The 18,885-nt window shown below is 44.0% G+C and overlaps 1 protein-coding gene across 1 annotated transcript in view; it reads right to left on the bottom strand.

Annotated features, from left to right (window-relative positions):
* Window positions 1–1,696: 1,696 nt before the first annotated feature.
* slc12a2l (solute carrier family 12 member 2-like) overlaps window positions 1,697–18,885 on the bottom strand; it is a 19,730-nt gene continuing 2,541 nt past the window's right edge. Inside the window, exons 2-26 of the mRNA XM_061039003.1 lie at window positions 16,977–17,102; window positions 16,777–16,852; window positions 16,597–16,692; window positions 15,341–15,480; window positions 15,127–15,237; window positions 14,278–14,386; window positions 14,010–14,137; window positions 13,215–13,299; window positions 11,808–11,956; window positions 9,210–9,317; window positions 8,236–8,359; window positions 8,032–8,133; window positions 7,755–7,910; window positions 7,018–7,117; window positions 6,168–6,279; window positions 5,924–6,064; window positions 5,041–5,147; window positions 4,875–4,954; window positions 4,584–4,724; window positions 4,334–4,447; window positions 3,300–3,411; window positions 3,096–3,182; window positions 2,817–2,952; window positions 2,206–2,273; window positions 1,697–2,108 (exon numbers count right to left, since the gene is read on the bottom strand). Of these exons, the coding sequence (XP_060894986.1) occupies window positions 1,973–2,108; window positions 2,206–2,273; window positions 2,817–2,952; window positions 3,096–3,182; window positions 3,300–3,411; window positions 4,334–4,447; window positions 4,584–4,724; window positions 4,875–4,954; window positions 5,041–5,147; window positions 5,924–6,064; window positions 6,168–6,279; window positions 7,018–7,117; window positions 7,755–7,910; window positions 8,032–8,133; window positions 8,236–8,359; window positions 9,210–9,317; window positions 11,808–11,956; window positions 13,215–13,299; window positions 14,010–14,137; window positions 14,278–14,386; window positions 15,127–15,237; window positions 15,341–15,480; window positions 16,597–16,692; window positions 16,777–16,852; window positions 16,977–17,102 (2,844 nt within the window). The 3' untranslated portion in view covers window positions 1,697–1,972. The remainder of the gene's footprint in view (window positions 2,109–2,205; window positions 2,274–2,816; window positions 2,953–3,095; window positions 3,183–3,299; window positions 3,412–4,333; window positions 4,448–4,583; window positions 4,725–4,874; window positions 4,955–5,040; window positions 5,148–5,923; window positions 6,065–6,167; window positions 6,280–7,017; window positions 7,118–7,754; window positions 7,911–8,031; window positions 8,134–8,235; window positions 8,360–9,209; window positions 9,318–11,807; window positions 11,957–13,214; window positions 13,300–14,009; window positions 14,138–14,277; window positions 14,387–15,126; window positions 15,238–15,340; window positions 15,481–16,596; window positions 16,693–16,776; window positions 16,853–16,976; window positions 17,103–18,885) is intronic.

Below are 18,885 nucleotides of genomic sequence, written 5' to 3'. Positions count from 1 at the left end.
ATACACCTTCACACACTGATGGTAGAGGCTGCTGAGTAAAGAGTCCATCAGTATTAACTCATCCATTCATACACATTCACACGCTGATGGTAGAGGCTGCTTAAGAGTCCATCAGTATTAACTCATCCATTCATACACATTCACACACTGATGGTAGAGGCCGCTGAGTAAAGAGACCATCAGTATTAACTCATCCATTCATACACATTCACACACTGATGGTAGAGGCTGCTGAGTAAAGAGACCATCAGTATTAACCCATTCATACACTGATGGTAAACATCTTGCGTTGCTCGTGCTGTTTAGCTTCTAAAGTGATAAACTCAAAGTAACATGTGCTTTTTCCAAGCAGTCACTGAACGCATCATACGTTGGACTTTGCACAGATTCTGCAGCACTTTCTCTGCGTTCCTCTGTCATGGCTGCTCGTGAACGCAGCTTTACACTTTTCTTCTCTCTCAGAGTCTCGTTCATTGGGAGCAGATTTATGAGAAACATCATTGCATTTGTTGTACTGTCTCTTTAATAACGCTTTCATCTTCCGTCTCTGTTTTACTTACTCTCATTTAGTAATCCTTTATTTTACAACCTTTATCTCTTTTTACTATTATTACTATAAGTATTATTTATTTATCCTCATCACTTTTATCTGAAAGCTGGAGCATCTCTGCTGGTTTTATGTATAATTCACCTAATGTTGGTTGGATTAGTTCTTAGTGTTGTTTATGTATTGGTATGTTTCCGGCTGCAAACTAATTGCCCTGTGGGGACCATAAAGATACCTTTAACCTTTGACCTTAGATGGATGGACGGACATTTTTCTGATTAAGTAGATTTACACTTTACTTCTGCAACGATCCTCTGAATATTTTAAAAAGACAAAAAAAGAAAAACGGACTGGACAGAAACACTCGGTTAAGTTAATATTTTAATAAATAATATACAAAATATTGTTACATGAAATCCTTAAATATCTTCTTCTTGGAGCCCAGTAGAAATAAAAATACACTTTCATTTTGTAATTATGATTTTAACATCATTATAATTTTTTAATCATTAATAAACACAAACAAAGGCAACAATCACTTACTGTCAAAGAGGAAAAGGAAATTAAAGGGTTAACCAGAAATGGACTCAAACGTTACAAGTTAACGCTTCGACAGCCGGAGAGTTTCACATCTGTGACACTTTAATTACACTTCTGTTCCTGCACAGCTGAAACATATCTGTGGACATTGTACGTGTGTGTGTGTGTGTGTGTGTGTGTGTGTGTGTGAGTGTGAGTGTGTGTGTGTGTGTGTGTGTGTGTGTGTGTGTGAGCGTGTGTGTGTGTGTGTGTGTGTGTGTGTGTGAGCGTGTGTGTGTGTGTGTGTGTGTGTGTGTGTGTGTGAGCGTGTGTGTGTGAGTGTGTGTGTGAGCGTGTGTGTGTGTGAGTGTGTGTGTGTGTGTGTGTGTGTGTGTGTGTGTGTGTGTGTGTGTGTGAGCGTGTGTGTGTGTGTGTGTGTGTGAGCGTGTGTGTGTGTGAGCGTGTGTGTGTGTGTGTGTGTGTGTGTGTGTGTGAGCGTGTGTGTGTGAGTGTGTGTGTGAGCGTGTGTGTGTGTGAGTGTGTGTGTGTGTGTGTGTGTGTGTGTGTGTGTGTGTGTGTGTGTGTGTGAGCGTGTGTGTGTGTGTGTGTGTGTGTGAGCGTGTGTGTGTGTGTGTGTGTGTGTGTGTGTGTGTGAGTGTGTGTGTGTGTGTGTGTGTGAGTGTGTGTGTGTGTGTGAGTGTGTGTGTGTGTGTGTGTGTGTGTGTGTGTGTGTGTGTGTGTGAGTGTGTGTGTGTGTGTGTGTGTGTGTGTGTGTGTGTGTGTGTGAGTGTGTGTGTGTGTGTGTGAGTGTGTGTGTGTGTGTGTGTGTGTGTGTCTGTGTGTGTGTGTGTGTGTGAGTGTGTGTGTGTGTGTGTGTGTGTGTGTGTGTGTGTGTGTGTGTGTGTGTTAGGAGTAGAAGGTGAGGACGCTCTGGTGGTTCCCTCGGACCAGCAGCAGGGGGGGGAGGTCTTTGGACAGAGTCTCCAGCCAACACATGTAGAGAGCGCTGGACACCGTGCCCTTCCTGGCCAGAGGCATGCTCCTGCAGGGGGGGGGGGGGGGGGAGAGTGGGTTAAGGACTTGACCTCAGAGTATCTTCAGAGTGTGTTATATGGTGGTAACATGTTTGATTCTCTTACATCACGATGAGTTTGGCCGTGCTCGAGTGTTCCTTCAGCAGCTCGTTCAGGCGGATCTGTCGGTTCGTCTGAAAGTCACACAAAGCATGTTCACATTAAGGCAGGCCATGGGCGCTTCTAGGCAGGGGCCAACAGGGGCCAGTGCCCCTGTAACTCTGAATTTGGTCCCCCCTGTGGCCCCCCCTCCAAAAGGAACAGCCCCCCCTAATAACACATACACAGTGACTCAACAACCAGACTCATGATCTAGTATTAAATTCTGTTACTGAAATAACACAAACAGGATCCTGTGGACATGCACACTACTGGAGAGGTCTCAGAGTGAGGGGGCTGCACACAGCGAGCGCTCCTGAGCCGGTAGGCGGGTTTGATGCCTTGCTCGAGGGCACCTCGGGAGTGACCAGGAAGTGAACTGGAACCTCTCCAGCAAACAGGCCGATTTCCAGATTTGGTCCACCGAGACTTGAACAGGAGACCCCCCTGGTTCCCTACAGACTGAGCTACTGATCACTGTGTGTGTGTGTGTGTGTGTGTGTGTGTGTGTGTGAGTGTGTGTGTGTGTGTGTGTGTGTGTGTGTGTGTGTGTGTGTGTGTGTGTGTGTGTGTGTTACCTTGGCCCTGTACAGCTCCAGCTCGTTGTCAGTGATCCTCCACGGCTCCTGAGCCTTCAGCCTCTCTGCCGCCTCCTGTTCCATGTCGTCCTCCTTCAGCCGGTACGGCTCGATCAGCTCCTTAAACGTCAGCTTGCTGCAGAGAAAACACAGAAACATCCATTTACATCTCACTCCCTCTTTATTTATACTTTAATACTTTAATACTTTAACAACTTAAATATGTTTGTTCTGTTTTTGGATTAAAGGAAAGCAGCTGAAACAAACTGGAGGTCGTACTTGTGTTTCTTGGGTTTGGTGTTGATGTCTCCGAGGACGTGGATGTCTGAGAAGTCGATCCTGAACCTGCTGAGCAGCGTGGCCATCCTGACAACACACACACACACACACACACACACACACACACAATAAAGTACATCAAGGATTGTTTTTGTTTACCCTTGTTTACTCGTGAGTGTGGAACGCGTAGCTCATAAGACTCACGCTCGGCGGTCGTGGTCGATGCGGTTGATCTTCCCTCCGATGAAGACGCGGATCCTGCAGTCGCCCCATTTACTTCTGTTGGTCAGCAGGAAGGGAATCAGCAGAGTCAGACCTGCAAGAACAGAAACAAACAAACAAACAAACAAACAAACAAACAAACAATTTACTTCTGGAGCATCAGTGTTCTGTTCTGTCTCTTTGTGATTAGCCTGCCCCCTTTTGGCAGTGAGAGGTATTACACAAACATCTTCTCTTTCAGTCTTTTAAACAGGAAAAGCTGCACAAAATATTCTACAAATAATATCCACCTCGGTCTTTACAGGTCCAATCAGTGAAATGATAAAGGTATCTTACTATCTGATCATTAAGGAAACATGTTGAAGTGCTGGCTTCTCTGACAACAATGCAGCAGTCAGTATGTCCTCCTTCTAACTTTAGATTCTGCTCCTGAATGCTCTGGATTTGTTTGGACCAGAGAAGGTAGGCGCTTTTAAGACACCCCCCCACACGGCCGTTTTGGACGCCCCTCGGTTTGTCAGATATGAGAGCAGTTATCAGGTCAACAGGTGTTGCAGTGATGGAAGCAGGCAAGAGAAGTGGTTCAGATAGAAGTGATTGTACCCGACCTAAAAAGCCTCTGCATGTTTCTAATAAGCTCCACGAGCAGAAACGTGCTCAAACTAGGATCAATATTGGAGATGCTTTTGAAAAATGGAGAGAGGTTAGAACACAGAAAGGTTTACAGACCCATGCAGAGCTGGATAAACACTGAAGCTTCAGAGTCCACCACATGGTGACCTGAGTGAGCATCGAGTCTAGAGAGGAGGGGGGGGGGGGGGGGGGACAGCTCTCTATGAGGTTTAGAATTTAGACTGCAGTACCCATTTTAAACACTAGGTGTCAGAGTTACATACTGCTCATTTAACACTTAACACAGCAAAGCACACGCAGAACATATCACATTAATTTCAAGATTTATAAAATGTATCTAGAGGCAACTTCTGGTGTGTCATTGTGTTGCCATAGAAACTGACCTCCGTCGTCAAACAGCCACCAGACGTCGATGGTTCCTTTGCCCTGTTTTTTCTTGAACTGCTGACTCGTCTCCAGCAGACGCTGGTCGGTCAGACTCAGAGGGATCTTTGTCTCTGGAGAAGAAAGGACACGTGGTCAGGCAGACTCTTCTCCATCTCTTACAGGAAGAAAAAAGTTTAGAAGTAACAGTTTGAAAAGTGGCTTCTTGAAAATATGACAAAGACTTTAAACTCCAGATGAGATGATCACCTCTCAGGATGAGCGGGCTGCTCTGGCTGCTGGTGGTCTTTGAAGGACAGGAGTCAGAGTCCGACTCTTTAGTGACGGTAACAGTAAGCTCCGCCTCCTTACTGCCAGCTGGAGGTTTCTCGTTTGAAGACATCAGCTCATCTTCAGGAACAAAAACAAGGAGAGGGAATCAGTCCATGATGTAGCTAACACACACACACACACACACACACACACACACACACACACACACACACACAGACACACACACACACACACACACACACACACAGATAAAAAGAGAGAGTGCACCTTGTCCCTGGATGTGAGAGATATCGAGTCCATCCTGCAGCCTGAGAATCACCACGCCGTACTGCAGGTCGAAGGCGTCGCTGTGACACAGAACAGATTTCAGACTGAAATGTCTTTTAAAATGAAATCATGTAGAGATGAACTTTAATGAACGTTTACTCCTTACTGTATGGTGTGGATGTAAATCTCTAAATCTCTCATGTCTCCTTCGCTCCAGTTGTTCTTGTAACCCATGACCAGCGTGTTGGGCTTCAGACGACCCAAACCCACCGCCTGAGGATCAGAGAGCAGACACATCACACCTGACCTCCACCACCTCAATGACCTGACCCCCCCCCCTCAAGCAGCCACAAGAGGAGACTGTCTGTTCCTCGTGTCCAGACTGAGCTCAGGTTTCTTTATGCTGCCCCCTCTGCAGGGAACTTTCTCCAGAATGACTCTAAACCAACAGATCTCATTTTACCTCAAGTCTTTGGTTCCATCTTAAAAGACAGAAAAAAGCGAGACCGTTGGACAGTGTCTGTGTTTCTGAATTTGAATCTGTTATCACAACTTCTGCACTTTTTCTGCAAACCGATTTGCACCTTTTAATTGTTGTTGCTCTTCTTCACTAATTGTTTGTGAACTGTTCCTGAATCGTCTCACGCGGGGGCTGCTGTCCTCTTGGCCCGCTCACCCTCAACAAAGAGATCTTGATCTCCACGGGGTAATGACCCGGTTAAATAAAGGTTAGAGAAAAAAGAAACCTCTGCTCCACCAGCACCAACCGTCTCCATCCCCAGGACTCAATCACACACAATGCATGTCCTCCTACACCACAAGAGGGCGCCAGAGCCTGTTGAGAGTTTTCAAACAGGACTAAAGACTCTCCTTTAAAAAAACTGTTTTGACTCAGTTCTGCCTTGTTTTTTATTTCTGATTCGGTTTTCTTGACTCTGTAGCTCTCTCAGATTAGTTTGAAATGAAAAAATCGTTTCATATAAAATGTAATATTCTTAAGGTTTGGTCTCCTGTCTTGTGGAGTTGAACTTCATGTTCAGGGTTCATACCTGCATGAGGAACTGCGCGCCGTGCCTCAGACTGTCCGTGTAGACCGGAGTGTAAAAGGACTTGATGCGTTTTTTATTCAGCCAGCGCTGACAGCGGGCATGATCCTGAGACAGCTCCTTAAAGTTGGGCCGACGGGTCAACTGGAAGAGACGAGAGACCCCAGTGAAGACAGGAGAAGATCAACCAGCTCCAACAGGAAGTGTCAGAGATCTTAAAGAGTCTGAAAGGTTTGTCTGTACGTACGGTCCTGACGTGAGCGCACACCATCAGGCCCACGTTCTTCGTGAAGGAATGAACGAGCTGAACCAGAGCAGGACGGGAGTTTGGATAACCGACCAGGACCAAACACTGCGGCCTGAAAGAAACTCACACACTTAGACATCCAGTTCAAATGGCTTTAAAATGATTTAGTATCAAGTTAAGTTAACACAATATTTTAAATCCACTTCACCATGTTCCTCTAGTCCGTCTACAAACCCCCCAATGATGAGTAAAGTTCATCCTGAACGTCTTTTGCCTGCTCCACTTTTCAGAAAATGTGTGCTCAAACAGGCCGTTTGGAGATTTTCCCTTCATGACATCACAAAGGGCAGTAGCCCCTCCTCCAGGTGGGTGACACTCCCACAGCTAGGTGTTTGTTCTGCCCTCTGAGTCTGCCTTCTCACCATAAACAATAGGACATGGAGCGAGAAAGACCGAGTACACCCAAGCCCTTCCAGAGAGGGGGCGTGGTCAGACACAGCTAATTTACATATTTAAAGGTACAGACACAGAAACAGCCTGTTCTGAGCAGGGCTGAAATAGAGGGGTTTATAGACATGATCAAATACAGGATCAGAGTGGATTCAGAACAAGAAACTTCACACACATGTTTTGAGGAGCTCTGACACTTATTTAAGAGGAGGATATGTCACCTTTAAACAATCTGAGCTGGTTTTAAAATATTTCATTGTGGGGCGCTGATGGCCAAGCTGTTGTACTGATGTACAGAAGATTTCCTCCTCTATTCACCGTCTCCTCTAATAAATTAATCTTTCATAATGTCTCATCTGAACCCAGTGCTGAAGACCTCATCTAACCCTCTGGAGCTGACCTGAAGTTTTTAACGTGGTCCTCGACCCCGGTGAGGTTCAGACAGTGAGTCAGAGCCTGGTTGTAGATCAGAGCCTGAGTGGACGAGCCCCAGTTCACATCTACAGGAAACAGAACACACACACACACACACACGCACACACACACACACACACACACACACACACACACACACACACACATACACAGAACAAGAGTGAACATGAGTTTAACAGGTGAATGATGTTCAGTGTGTCACAGACTCTGTACTGGAGGTTGTTAAAGCTCAAGAAAAATGAAAAATAGTGAGCTGATGTTTGGAGTGCAAAGTGAGAAACGAGGATGCATCACTCCATCACCGGACTGTTATTACATTCTGACCTTGAAGCTTTTATTTCAGGTAGAAACAGTTGCATCATTTTCCTCGAGAAGGACCCATTTCTTAGTTTTGTCATGCAGTGTAGAGAGCACAGTATCCCTGACCTCATGTTAACATCTAAAAACATGATTCTAATGAGCTCCTCACATTGTGGTGAACAGGTGATGAGATTTATAACAGCTCTGGATCAGCAGCAACATTCAGTTCAACTTTCTAATCTACATGCACCCGGCCTCTAGTGGTCATTTGAGGGACTGCATTTACAGCGACTCCCCGTGTCATTGCCATGTGGCGGCCTGACCCGAGCGGGTAGTAAGCGTCGGGTGTCTGATCGGTCTTAGTGTCAGAAAATATCAAAAGTGACCTCGTTCTGTTCCTACCAGGTTTCTTGTAGCTCACGTAGATGTAGAGAGCGAGGACGATGAGCAGAGTGACCAGCGCCGCCCACCAGTTAATGACAAACATGACCACGACGCACAGGATCGCCCCCGCCAGAGACACCCACATGTTGTAGTACTTGAAGCTGGGACGCCACCCTGTGGTCAGAGACACATACAAACAGAGTTTTTTTTAAATGTGGGCACCAAAAAGGAACTTTAAGGAAATCCTCTCGTATATCCAGACAAACTCAAATCAACTTCAAAAACACAAGTTTACCTGGAGAGTTGGCCAAAGAGGAGTGGAAGACGGAGAAGTTGATGAGAGCGTACGAAGCGAGGAAGAAGTTGGAGATGATCGGAGCGATGATGTTCAACTCGGCTGTCAGACGAGAACAGAAAGGATCAACATGTAACAAACACAAATCCTATTTCTCATTCATGGATTAAGATTACGGCGTACGGCGTCATCCTAAAAGTCTACCGATGAGGATGAAGGCGAGTCCAATGAAGAAGGTCAGGACGTACGCACGGAGAGGCTCGTTGTTCTTCCCGTAACCTTTCGCAAACACGCCCAGTCCTGGATAGATGTTGTCTTTGCACAGAGCCTAAAAACACAACAGCTGTATATCATCTGTCACTCAAACAAATCAATAAAACAAACAGAGCTGAGTCTACATGCTCCAAATATGAAACTGAAATTATTTAGGAAAGTCAAATGTAATCCTGATCTTGATCATTTATGAATTCTTAAATCAAGCTGCTGAGACGAGATTCTTCTTTACATGACCTCGTTCATTAGTGACGTCAAATTATCAACTTTCATCCACAGACGAGGACTGAAAGATTTAAAGCTACGATACACTCAAACTTTAAAGGTCACATATTCTGTACAATCCACTTCTCCATGTTCCTCTAGTCTGTCTACAAACCCCCTAATGATGAGAAAAGTCCATCTTCTCTGTCTTCTGCCTGCTCCACTTTTCAGAAAATGTGTGTTCAAACAGGCCGTTTGGAGATTTTCCCTTCATGACATCACAAAGGGCAGTAGCCCCTCCTCCAGGTGGGTGACACTCCCACAGCTAGGTGTTTGTTCTGCCCTCTGAGTCTGCCTTCTCACCATAAACAATAGAACATGGAGAGAGAAAGACAGAGACACCCGAGCCCTTCCAGAGAGGGGACGTGGTCAGACACAGCTCATTTACATATTTAAAGGTACAGACACAGAAACAGCCTGTTCTGAGCAGGGCTGAAATAGAGGGGTTTATAGACATGATCAAATACAGGATCAGAGTGGATTTAGAACAAGAAACTTCACACACATGTTTTGAGGAGCTCTGACACTTATTTAACCTGAAGAAGAGGAGGAGGATATGTCACCTTTAATGTTAATGATTGTATTAATGTGACGTTAATCTAAAGTTATCGATGATGAAATAAACTTCGATGGTTTCTGACCTGGAAGACTTTCGGCGCGCTGACCAGCGAGGCCAACGCTGAGGACAAAGTGGCTGAAAAGATCCCAGCAGAGATCAGAGGACCGAAGCCGGACACCAGACTCATCACCTAAACACACACACACACACACACACACACACACACACACACACACACACACACACAATGACCAATATAAATACACTCCAGTTATATATATTATATAAGGTGTGTTCTTTCACTTATTGTACAACGTAACACTGGAGAACACACTCTCACATTCAGGCTCTCTGCTTTGTCTCCAGACGTTACTAAACTGACGTCATTAAAGACTTGAAAGTAGAGATTGAGACAATAGACTCAAAATGTTTACTGAGGGAATAAATCAAATGAGAAGAATGAATATGTCCCCGTCCTTTCTCTTATTAAATGACTGAGTCTTTGTGCAGAACAGCAGATGCTCAATATGCTGCCATGAATTATCTTATCAAAATAAGGTTAAGTTCAAGTTTATCAAAAAACGATTCTAATGTCACAATCTCTCGCAGTTTTCCTCGAATGCTGAGAGCAGTTCTGAGATTTAGAAAGTCGTGATGTCTGAAGCTGGTTTCACTCCAGCTTCTGAGCGGAGAGACAAGACGTATGGAGAAAGAAAACAGCTGAGTTAAAGACTTTGTTTTATTTTAAAGTACAGTAAGACGCATGTTCTAAAGTGTTTTTATAAACCACTGAACCGAAGGACACACCACAGCTCTCCTCCCGACCTGCAGTACCTACCAACAGTGTGTGACGTCTGTTAGCGTGTGAGAAGAAGAAGAAGAACACACACACACATACACACACACACACACACAAACACACACACACACACACACACACACACACACACACACACACACACACACACACATCCAATCACAACCTCTTTTCTGTGGGACAGATGTTGTGATGCACGTTTTACTTTAAAACAAAACAAAGCAAGTGTTTCTGTCTGAGAGTGTGCACAATGTCAGTGCTATCAGTGTCAGTGAGCCGTGTCTGTGTGTGTGTGTGTGTGTGTGTGTGTGTGTGTGTGTGTGACGGAGCTGTTCCCAAACAAAGTGCAGCAGTGATAATAGTGACTGTTGTTTAGAGTCACAAGGTTTTCTCTGGCTGGAGACAGAGCTGAATGAGAGCATTGATAACATCCACCTACACACACACACACACACACACACTCTCTATGTACATACTGTAGTCAGGATCAGAACAATAGTTGAACATCGGTCGTGTTTGACGACCTCAGAATAATCTGCAGGTATGTTTTTATAAGTCTGTAGATGCTCGGTGTATCTTTGATTTGATTATAATAATCCAGTCGACTGTTCGATTTGATTTCATGATGCACCCTCAATCTTCAATATCAATTCTGATTTCTGCACGGGTTACATACATGTTCTGACTATGGGTATTGTTTGTTGTACAGGTTTAATTTTGATCTCTGCAGGAGTTTCTTTAAATCTTCGTTCAGGTTTTCAGATGTAATAAATGTTTCATGTGTTTTTGTATGCTGCTACTGGATGCTTTGAATTTCCCTCTGGATCAATAAAATAGTGTTGTAGTCAAGACCACACTAACAAAGACCAAGACATACCCAAGACCAGAGTGCTCCGAGACTGAGACAAGTCCAAGACCGAGACCGAGATCGAGACCGAGACCGAGACCGAGACCGAGTCTGAGACCTTAAATATCTCTGAAAAATCCATAACACCGGGAAGGTTTCGGCCGTAACCGGGGGATAAAAATCAAACTATGAATGAATTGAAGTTATTTGAAAGAAGTGTTTTCCTTCTAATCTCAGTGATGACGTGAGATAAAAAACCTTTCAGTAGTGGTCTTAACCGGTCTTGTTTTAAAATCCAAAGTCCGCCCAGTCTGAGACCGAGACAAGACCGAGTAAAAATGCTTCCACATCCGAGACGAGATAAAAGGTTTTGAGACTCTTTTTGAGTACTAAACTTCAATAAAGTATGTATCGAGCGTCTCCAGTGAAGCCGACTTCAGACGTCACGACTTTTAAAATCTCAGAAGTGTTTTTTCATTCAGAGGAAGAGACGAGAGATTAAACAAAAACAAAGACGTCCTCACAAGGCAGTTTGTATCACAACGTGTCCCAAAGACAACAAAGACAACTAATCTAAGAATTCAGACTGATGAACTTCACTCTAGATTCTAGTGTGTGTGTGTGTGTGTGTGTGTGTGTGTCTGTGTGTGTGTGTGTGTGTGTGTGTGTGTGTGTGTGTGTGTCTGTGTGTGTGTGTGTGTGTCTGTGTGTGTGTGTGTGTGTGTGTGTGTGTGTGTGTGTGTGTGTGTCTGTGTGTGTGTGTGTGTGTGTGTGTGTGTGTGTCTGTGTGTGTGTGTGTGTGTGTCTGTGTGTGTGTGTGTGTGTGTGTGTGTCTGTGTGTGTGTGTGTGTGTCTGTGTATGTGTGTGTGTGTGTGTGTGTGTCTGTGTGTGTGTGTGTGTGTGTGTCTGTGTGTGTGTGTGTCTGTGTGTGTGTGTGTGTGTGTGTGTGTGTGTCTGTGTGTCTGTGTGTGTGTGTGTGTCTGTGTGTGTGTGTGTGTGCGTGTGTGTCTGTTACCTGGAAGTCGTTCATCAGGCCGTACTGACAGCCTCCCTCCTTGCAGATGGAGAAGTCGTAGCCCAGTGTGCAGGCGGCGTCCGTACAGTTGACCGTGTCGCTCACCGTGTCGTTGTGGTCGCCGGTGGCGTCCCTGACGATGCAGGAGCCTACAGGTGGACAAAAACAACACACACTTTGAATCATCGTCGCCGAGGCTGAAGCCAACGCTCACCTTGTTGTTCATCTTTCATGATGAGAAACATTTTCCTCTTTTTATTTTCTCTCTCAAGTTTAGAAAGAAATTCATCTTTTACATGACAATAAAGTCCCTTTAAAATATCAGACATTAAAAAGTGTGTTTTGTACAAACCATAAAAAACATCCCAATAAAATAATCGTAACATTAGATAATACACTGATAGGGTATTCACTGACTTCACTTTCCCGGTGGAGCACGACCTCTCAGTGGGACTGAATGTCAAAACTGAAACATGGCGGCCTTCGGTAGCAGAAACGGGAAAAAACAGACAAATATCACTTTAAATTAAAGACATCTAAACTCCACAGAGATCCCTAATGTTTACTGAAGACACAACAGGCCGTGGATATTGAAATATGGCCGAAAACAGGAATTATGACATTTCTGTCCCTGATTTCCGAGCCCAGAAAGAGGCAAAGCAAAGCTTGAAGGTACACATGGGCCTCGTAAAACATCAGAGAAGTGTCCAAGTTTTCTATGACACAATCTGAGCATTAAATAAAAAGCTGTAGTCAACACTTACACTGTGTGAACCTGAGTTAAGGAGAACAAACTATATCTGCAAACCCTAATCTAAAAAAAAGAAAAACCAAATACTTAAAAGCACAGTTTATAAATTCCACCACCAGGGGGCTCTCAATCAAATCAATAACAAAAGATGACGTCGAGACTATCAGAGAATCATGGGAGTGATTCTCTCTGCTACTTCACCACCACCACACCTGATGAAAACTAGTTTTGAGTTGACCGTAGTCATGACGACCGGGTGAAACCGACCTGAGGAAGAGAATCTGTTTACAGACGAGGTGATGGATCAGAGGATATTTTACATGATGTTTTTATCACAGCAGCACAAACAGCAACAGTACAGCAGCTTTTAGTAGCAGCTCACGCTTCCTTATGCAGCGGCCTTTGACGAAACATCCGGTGTTTCCACGGCAACGATACACATGTCGTGTCTGTCATGTCATGACAAGAGACTTACTCTTACAACAGGAAAATTACAAATTTCTCTGATAACTGTTGGAAATATTTCAGGTAATGTAAGTACTAAAAAAAAAAATAACATAGGTTTAGTACATTTTTAATTATTCAGATATTTTATTGTAAAATTCTACATATTATACCTTTAAAGTGTTTAACTCGAGTGTACGGCGTGATATTACCTGCAGAGATGGCGACGGCCACGTACGTGATTCCAGTGATGAGGATGGCCAGCAGTGTTCCTTTAGGGATCGCTGACTGTGGATCCTATAGATGAAGACATCATAGAGTTTACATTCTGCTCAGCTAACGGGGATATTAACCTTCACCCTGAACCTTTTTAAAGAGTTACAACCACACTGTAATCATAGTTTCATCTACTGGTTAGCTCTGTTGCTCTTTCCAGCTGTTCTGCAAAAAGATGCAGTTCTCATTGTGCATTTAAAATGTGCTTCCTCCACAATGTTTCTGAATGGTTAAAAGGCAGTTAAGAGACACATCTTTAAGTCAACGGATCACTGTTAACTTAAACACAATTAATAAGAGTGTGAGCCGCTCAGATCATCAGATAAAGCAGAGATATAGAGCATGGTATCGTCTGCATATTGTTAACAACAGATGCCATGTTCGCAGATGACTGACCGCATTACAGCACGTAATTAAATCAAATAATGGGGCTGAGAAATCAATTCTGTGACGGGCCGTGTAAAAGAGGTTAGAGTAGTCAAAAGACCAGAACATTTTTACCATTAACTTGGTGGAGTGGAAAAAAGTACGTAAAAACCCAAATATGTCTGAGGTAGAGAGCACATCTTAACAATTTAAATCAAATCTATGTTTGAGATTAAAAATCAGTCAAGTAAGGGGGCTGGCTATTGACTGAATCACTCCACATATAAAATGAATAAAAAGCACTTGATATAAGAGACGGGACCACCAAAATGCACTTGAAGTAGGATGTGAAGTGTCAAACTCACAGTGAGGTCTCCTGAGATGTTAGCTCCAGCCAGGATCCCGGTGGCTGCAGGAAAGAAAATGGCAAACACCGAAAAGAAAGTCTCATCTTCTCTGAAGTCTGGACCCAGGTTCTCTAAGAAGATGGCGGCTGGACACAGTAAAAGAAAACAAAAAAAAAACAGTAAAAGAGCGTTTTAAAGTATAGAGTGTGATTTGACTTGTTGCAAATTCTTTGAATCTTAGCAAAGACAGATAGTTTGCCTCAAACCAAAAAAGGTTCAAACTGACTGTTGTAGCCGAAGAATCCTTTAGGCTCCTTGCTTTCTATCGCCATGAAGCTTCCTATGAAGTAGTTAGCGATGGCTGCCAGCAGGATCACCAGGAGGACGATCTGAGCCTGATGGACAGAAAGAGAGAGAGAGAGAGAGAGAGAGAGAGAGAGAGAGGGACAGGTCATCACTTTTAACATAGAACATAGAACATAGACCAGTAGAACAGAAGCAACAAGTCTACAGCCACACTGACCTTTAGAGGATCAGCGCTCTGAGCATACCAGTTTTACAATCTTTTTAACCAAGAACATCTATAGTAAACTCAAAGAGTGTTGAAGCTTAGGGTGCGTGCCTATGTTCCCACATTTCTAAGAATTTTTTCAAAATTAGGCCCTATGTTCCCACATTTCCATAAATTTGTATCAGATTTTATCCCCCTTTCTCCCAATTGGTAGCCAATTACACCCAACCTGTTATCCAGTAGCAATGGACTCAAGCTGGAATGTAGCTTTTAGCTAAATCTGGTGCGCCCATAGACATAAATATATACATAGGTAATTGAAAGTGCTTAAATATGATAAGACCTAATTTTGAAAATGTCCTAGAAATGTGGGAACATAGGGCTGATCCCGAAGCTTATACCCACACTTTTTTCCTTTTGTAAAAAACAAAGAAGAATCTATATGCACAGCTGCTCTCTAATTATGGTTTGCATGTCTGGACAGAAAATGTTTTGTTTCAGTTCGACTTCTTCATATTCAGGAGATTAGAAAAGAAAGCGGTGAGTGTTTTCTCTTCACAGTGTCAGAGCTGTCATGTTTCCACTGATGACGATGAGGATTGGTGCATCCTTTAGTTTTCTTACCTTAGCCTCCCACTCCATCCCAGCCACAGAGATCCCCAGCAGCAGGATGACGGTCAGAGTCCCGACGATACGAATGTCGTTCAGCTCATCCGTCATCAGAGCGTCCACATCCTGCGACCAAAACAGCACGACCCTCACCAAACTCACCGAAACAATTCAAGTTCAACAAAAAGGTTGATGAATGTTTAAAGAGTTGTAACAAAGTGATTCTCACACTAAGCATCTCTACGACCGTCTCCGCAAAGCCCACCACGTACATCGCCACAGCCACGGCGTTGGCGAAGGCAAAGATGAGACCAATGGAGCCTCCGAACTCCGGCCCCAGGCTCCTGGAGATCAGGTAGTACGCTCCGCCTGGACAGCCGAGACACACGGTGTAAATGATTTCATGATGTTTACATTTAGAGACTTGGTACAATAAAAGGAGCTTCGCTTTGCTAAACGTTTATGATGCTGGTTACGTCTCACTGGAGACATCGCTGCAGCTATTTCTTAACGTCTCTGTGAGAAGTGAGTGATCCTTCAGTTTGGAAATCAGCAAAGCTTACTCTCCTGACAGTCATTTGTTCAAGGCAAACATTTGAGCAGCCTGTAAAAGATGTTAAAGATGTTTAATTTGTTGCTCTGATGAACTCTGAATCCTCAGAATTTAAAGAAAGAATGTGAGACTTTCTGATCCAGTAGGTGTCGCCCTTGAGCTCCAGCACTAAACCAAAACAACTCCTCCATACTGAAGCCTCTGCCCTCCTCCAGAGACACGCCTCCAACCCCCCTCCACTCGTTCATATGAAGGAGTTATCAATTAGAACGCACCATAATCAAGCACCATTAAATGCGGCGGACAAAATTGTCCTTTGCTTGAGCTGCAGTCACCTGTGTGCTGCATTGCTGTGTTAGCATGCTAATGTTAGCGCTCTTCAGTTAGCTCGTAGCTTCACATTGTTGTGTTAGCATGCTAATGTTAGCGCTCTTCAGTTAGCTCGTAGCTTCACATTGCTGTGTTAGCATGCTAATGTTAGTGCTCTTCAGTTAGCTCGTAGCTTCACATTGTTGTGTTAGCATGCTAATGTTAGCGCTCTTTAGTTAGCTCGTAGCTTCACATTTCATGTAAACTGACACAGAATGAGCGTGATCTAAAAACTCTTACTAACATCCAAATAATCAGTGAGTATGTTCTTCTTCTTCTCTCTAGTTCTTGACTAAAACAGCTTTTATACACAAGGGGAGGAGCCGGCCGTCCCGTCCATGTAAACACGGCTCTGACAACAACACAGCCAGCGGGACTCGAGCTTCTCCCTCATTGTAGACAGTCATGACTCAGAGACACATTTACACAGGACAGACTTTATGATTTATTTATTTAGAACATGTCGATCATTCTTCTTTTAAGGAAACCTGGTGATCAACCTACAAAATCTAATAAGATTAAACTTCTTCAAATGAAAAGCTGGTTCACAGTTGTTGTCTCACCTCCTCGTACGAAGCCGTTGGTTGCTATGGCAGAAGTAGACAGACCAGTGATGGTGGTGACCACTGTGGCCATCAGGATGATGGCGATGGTCAGTCCTATAATGTATCAAACAAAATATAAAGAATGCGAAAGAAGGAACGATTGACTCAGAGCAACGAGTGGATTTGGTTTGTACCCACCGATTCCAGCTTGTCCGACAATCCAGGACATTCTGATGAAGAGCATCACTCCCCAGATGTTCAGCATGCAACGGATCTGCAACACGCAAACACATCGACCACACGCGACGTGACCATCAAGTCCTACCATGTGATTCATAAAACTACAAACAGGATGTAACAGGAGGGACCCTTTAACCCTGCAGACACATAAAACTAACCAAGACTCCTTTGACCCAACCGAACTTCACCAGTCCTCCTTTCGCCTGCTTTGCAGCCAACGCCGCCGCCGCCTCCTCGGCTGCTGATGGCTCCTCTCCATTGGCCAGGCCATCCTCAAACGGCTCCTGGCAACCAATCACAGCACAGAAGGGGAGAGACAGAGACAAATAGACAGTAGTCTGAGTTACAAACACAATGAACCAGAGCTGAAACTGAATATTTTTTTATAGATTTGAAGACGTTTAAGTTGCTCAGCTTATGTTCCATATTTATGTTTAAAGTCATGAAGGGACATCTAGTGGCTGTAATAAATACGACAGCTCCAAAAAAAGTGAAGCAAAACGGTTATAGCTCCCCCTACTGTCATGCTGCAGTAAAGGTCATAAAGCCCGCCTCCTCCATTTAACAAATGTAACATTTAAGTCAAACTTGAAAAATCAAAAGAAACATCAAATAATTTTTTCTCAAAGATTATTTATTTCGTTATCGTCAGTTCTTATCCTGCTGATTTGTGTCTGAATGTTTAATTTTTTCTGAGAGTTTAGTTTTTATTAGTTAGTTGATGCTTCACAAAGGGGGGGGGACATCCTGATTGACAGCTCTGTTGACAAATGAGGCTCCAGCAGTTCTGTGTGCACCAGATTATCAGGTTAGTGGATTAAGGTTGGGAAGAAATTTAAGGAAAACTAACACAAGAGTCTTTGAACTTTCAATAACCGAGAGTGTCTGCTTCAAACCGACACGAGGATCTGTTCTGCTGTGGACTGAACTCACCTGAGGGAGCGTTGGCGTCTGTTCAGAAAGTTACATTTGTGTTTCTGTTTGAGGAATTGCATACCCCGACTCCACCAGACAGATCCCTCCTGAACAGACTCTTCATCTAAATATGCAGTATGGACAGCGTCTTTCACATGGGTTATTTTGGCTTCACTTTTGTACAATGTGAGGAGGTGGAGACACGTCGTCCATCTTTATATACAGTCAATGGTTTAACTAAATAACAGATTTACTTGATTTAATTGAACCTGTTTTGTAAACTTTGTGAAGTAGTTGTGGTGCCTAAACCGATCAGACGCCTTTGATCCAAAATGACAAACATCAGAGAGTGAGAACAACACGAGCAAGAATCTAGAGAGGAGGAAACGTCAGCACAGGGTTTTTACTATATCGACGTCATCATAAACAATATGGACGACAAAACTCTGAATGTTTCTCAACATAAATCACTTGTTCCAGGTGTTTGTCCAGCACAAACGTAAAGGTCAGAGGATGTGTTCCCTGCCTAGCTGTTCACACATGCACTCCTTAAAATTTCTAGAAACTTTCAGGAGGACTGCCCCTGAAATCCTCCTGATCTGGTCGTTGCACATGATGCACCTCACAGCAGGAGACTATCTCTGTCAGACAGGAAGCTAGTTGAAGAGACTCTCAATGTGAACTAAAGAGTGGAGAAGAACATCCTGGAGAACAGGAAACATGCAGCAGCAGGTTGATTAGAGCACGGAGATGGTAGAGGTGGCGTGCAGACAGTCTATGGTCGTGCAGCGATCACAGGGAATAAAGGTCACCACCCCCCTCCCACTGGCCCCTCCCACTGGCTCCAGGTGAATTCTCCTGATTATATCCTGCTGTGTTCTCACTGGAGGAGAAACTCGGCTGTTTGGTTTACACGTGTTGGTGTGACGGCCTTGTATGAGGGTGGGTATCGGTTGGGTGACAGTTTGGATCACACCATCCCTGATTGATATCGGGGTTCTTTTTCTGTTCTTATTTTCTATTTAAAAAGAGCTAAAACGTAACTTTCTGCGAGCTGAATCAGTGACTCCCTTTGAGTAGAAGTTGTGGCATGTGTGAAGGAGTAGAGAAACTATTCCAGGAATGTTGTAAGAACACATCAGTGCTCATTAT

Source organism: Labrus mixtus, chromosome 5 (assembly GCF_963584025.1).
Source record: "Labrus mixtus chromosome 5, fLabMix1.1, whole genome shotgun sequence".
Classification (NCBI taxonomy): Eukaryota; Metazoa; Chordata; class Actinopteri; order Labriformes; family Labridae; genus Labrus; species Labrus mixtus.
Note: the sequence above shows the minus strand (reverse complement) of the source record. Positions and strands in the feature narration are given on the sequence as shown.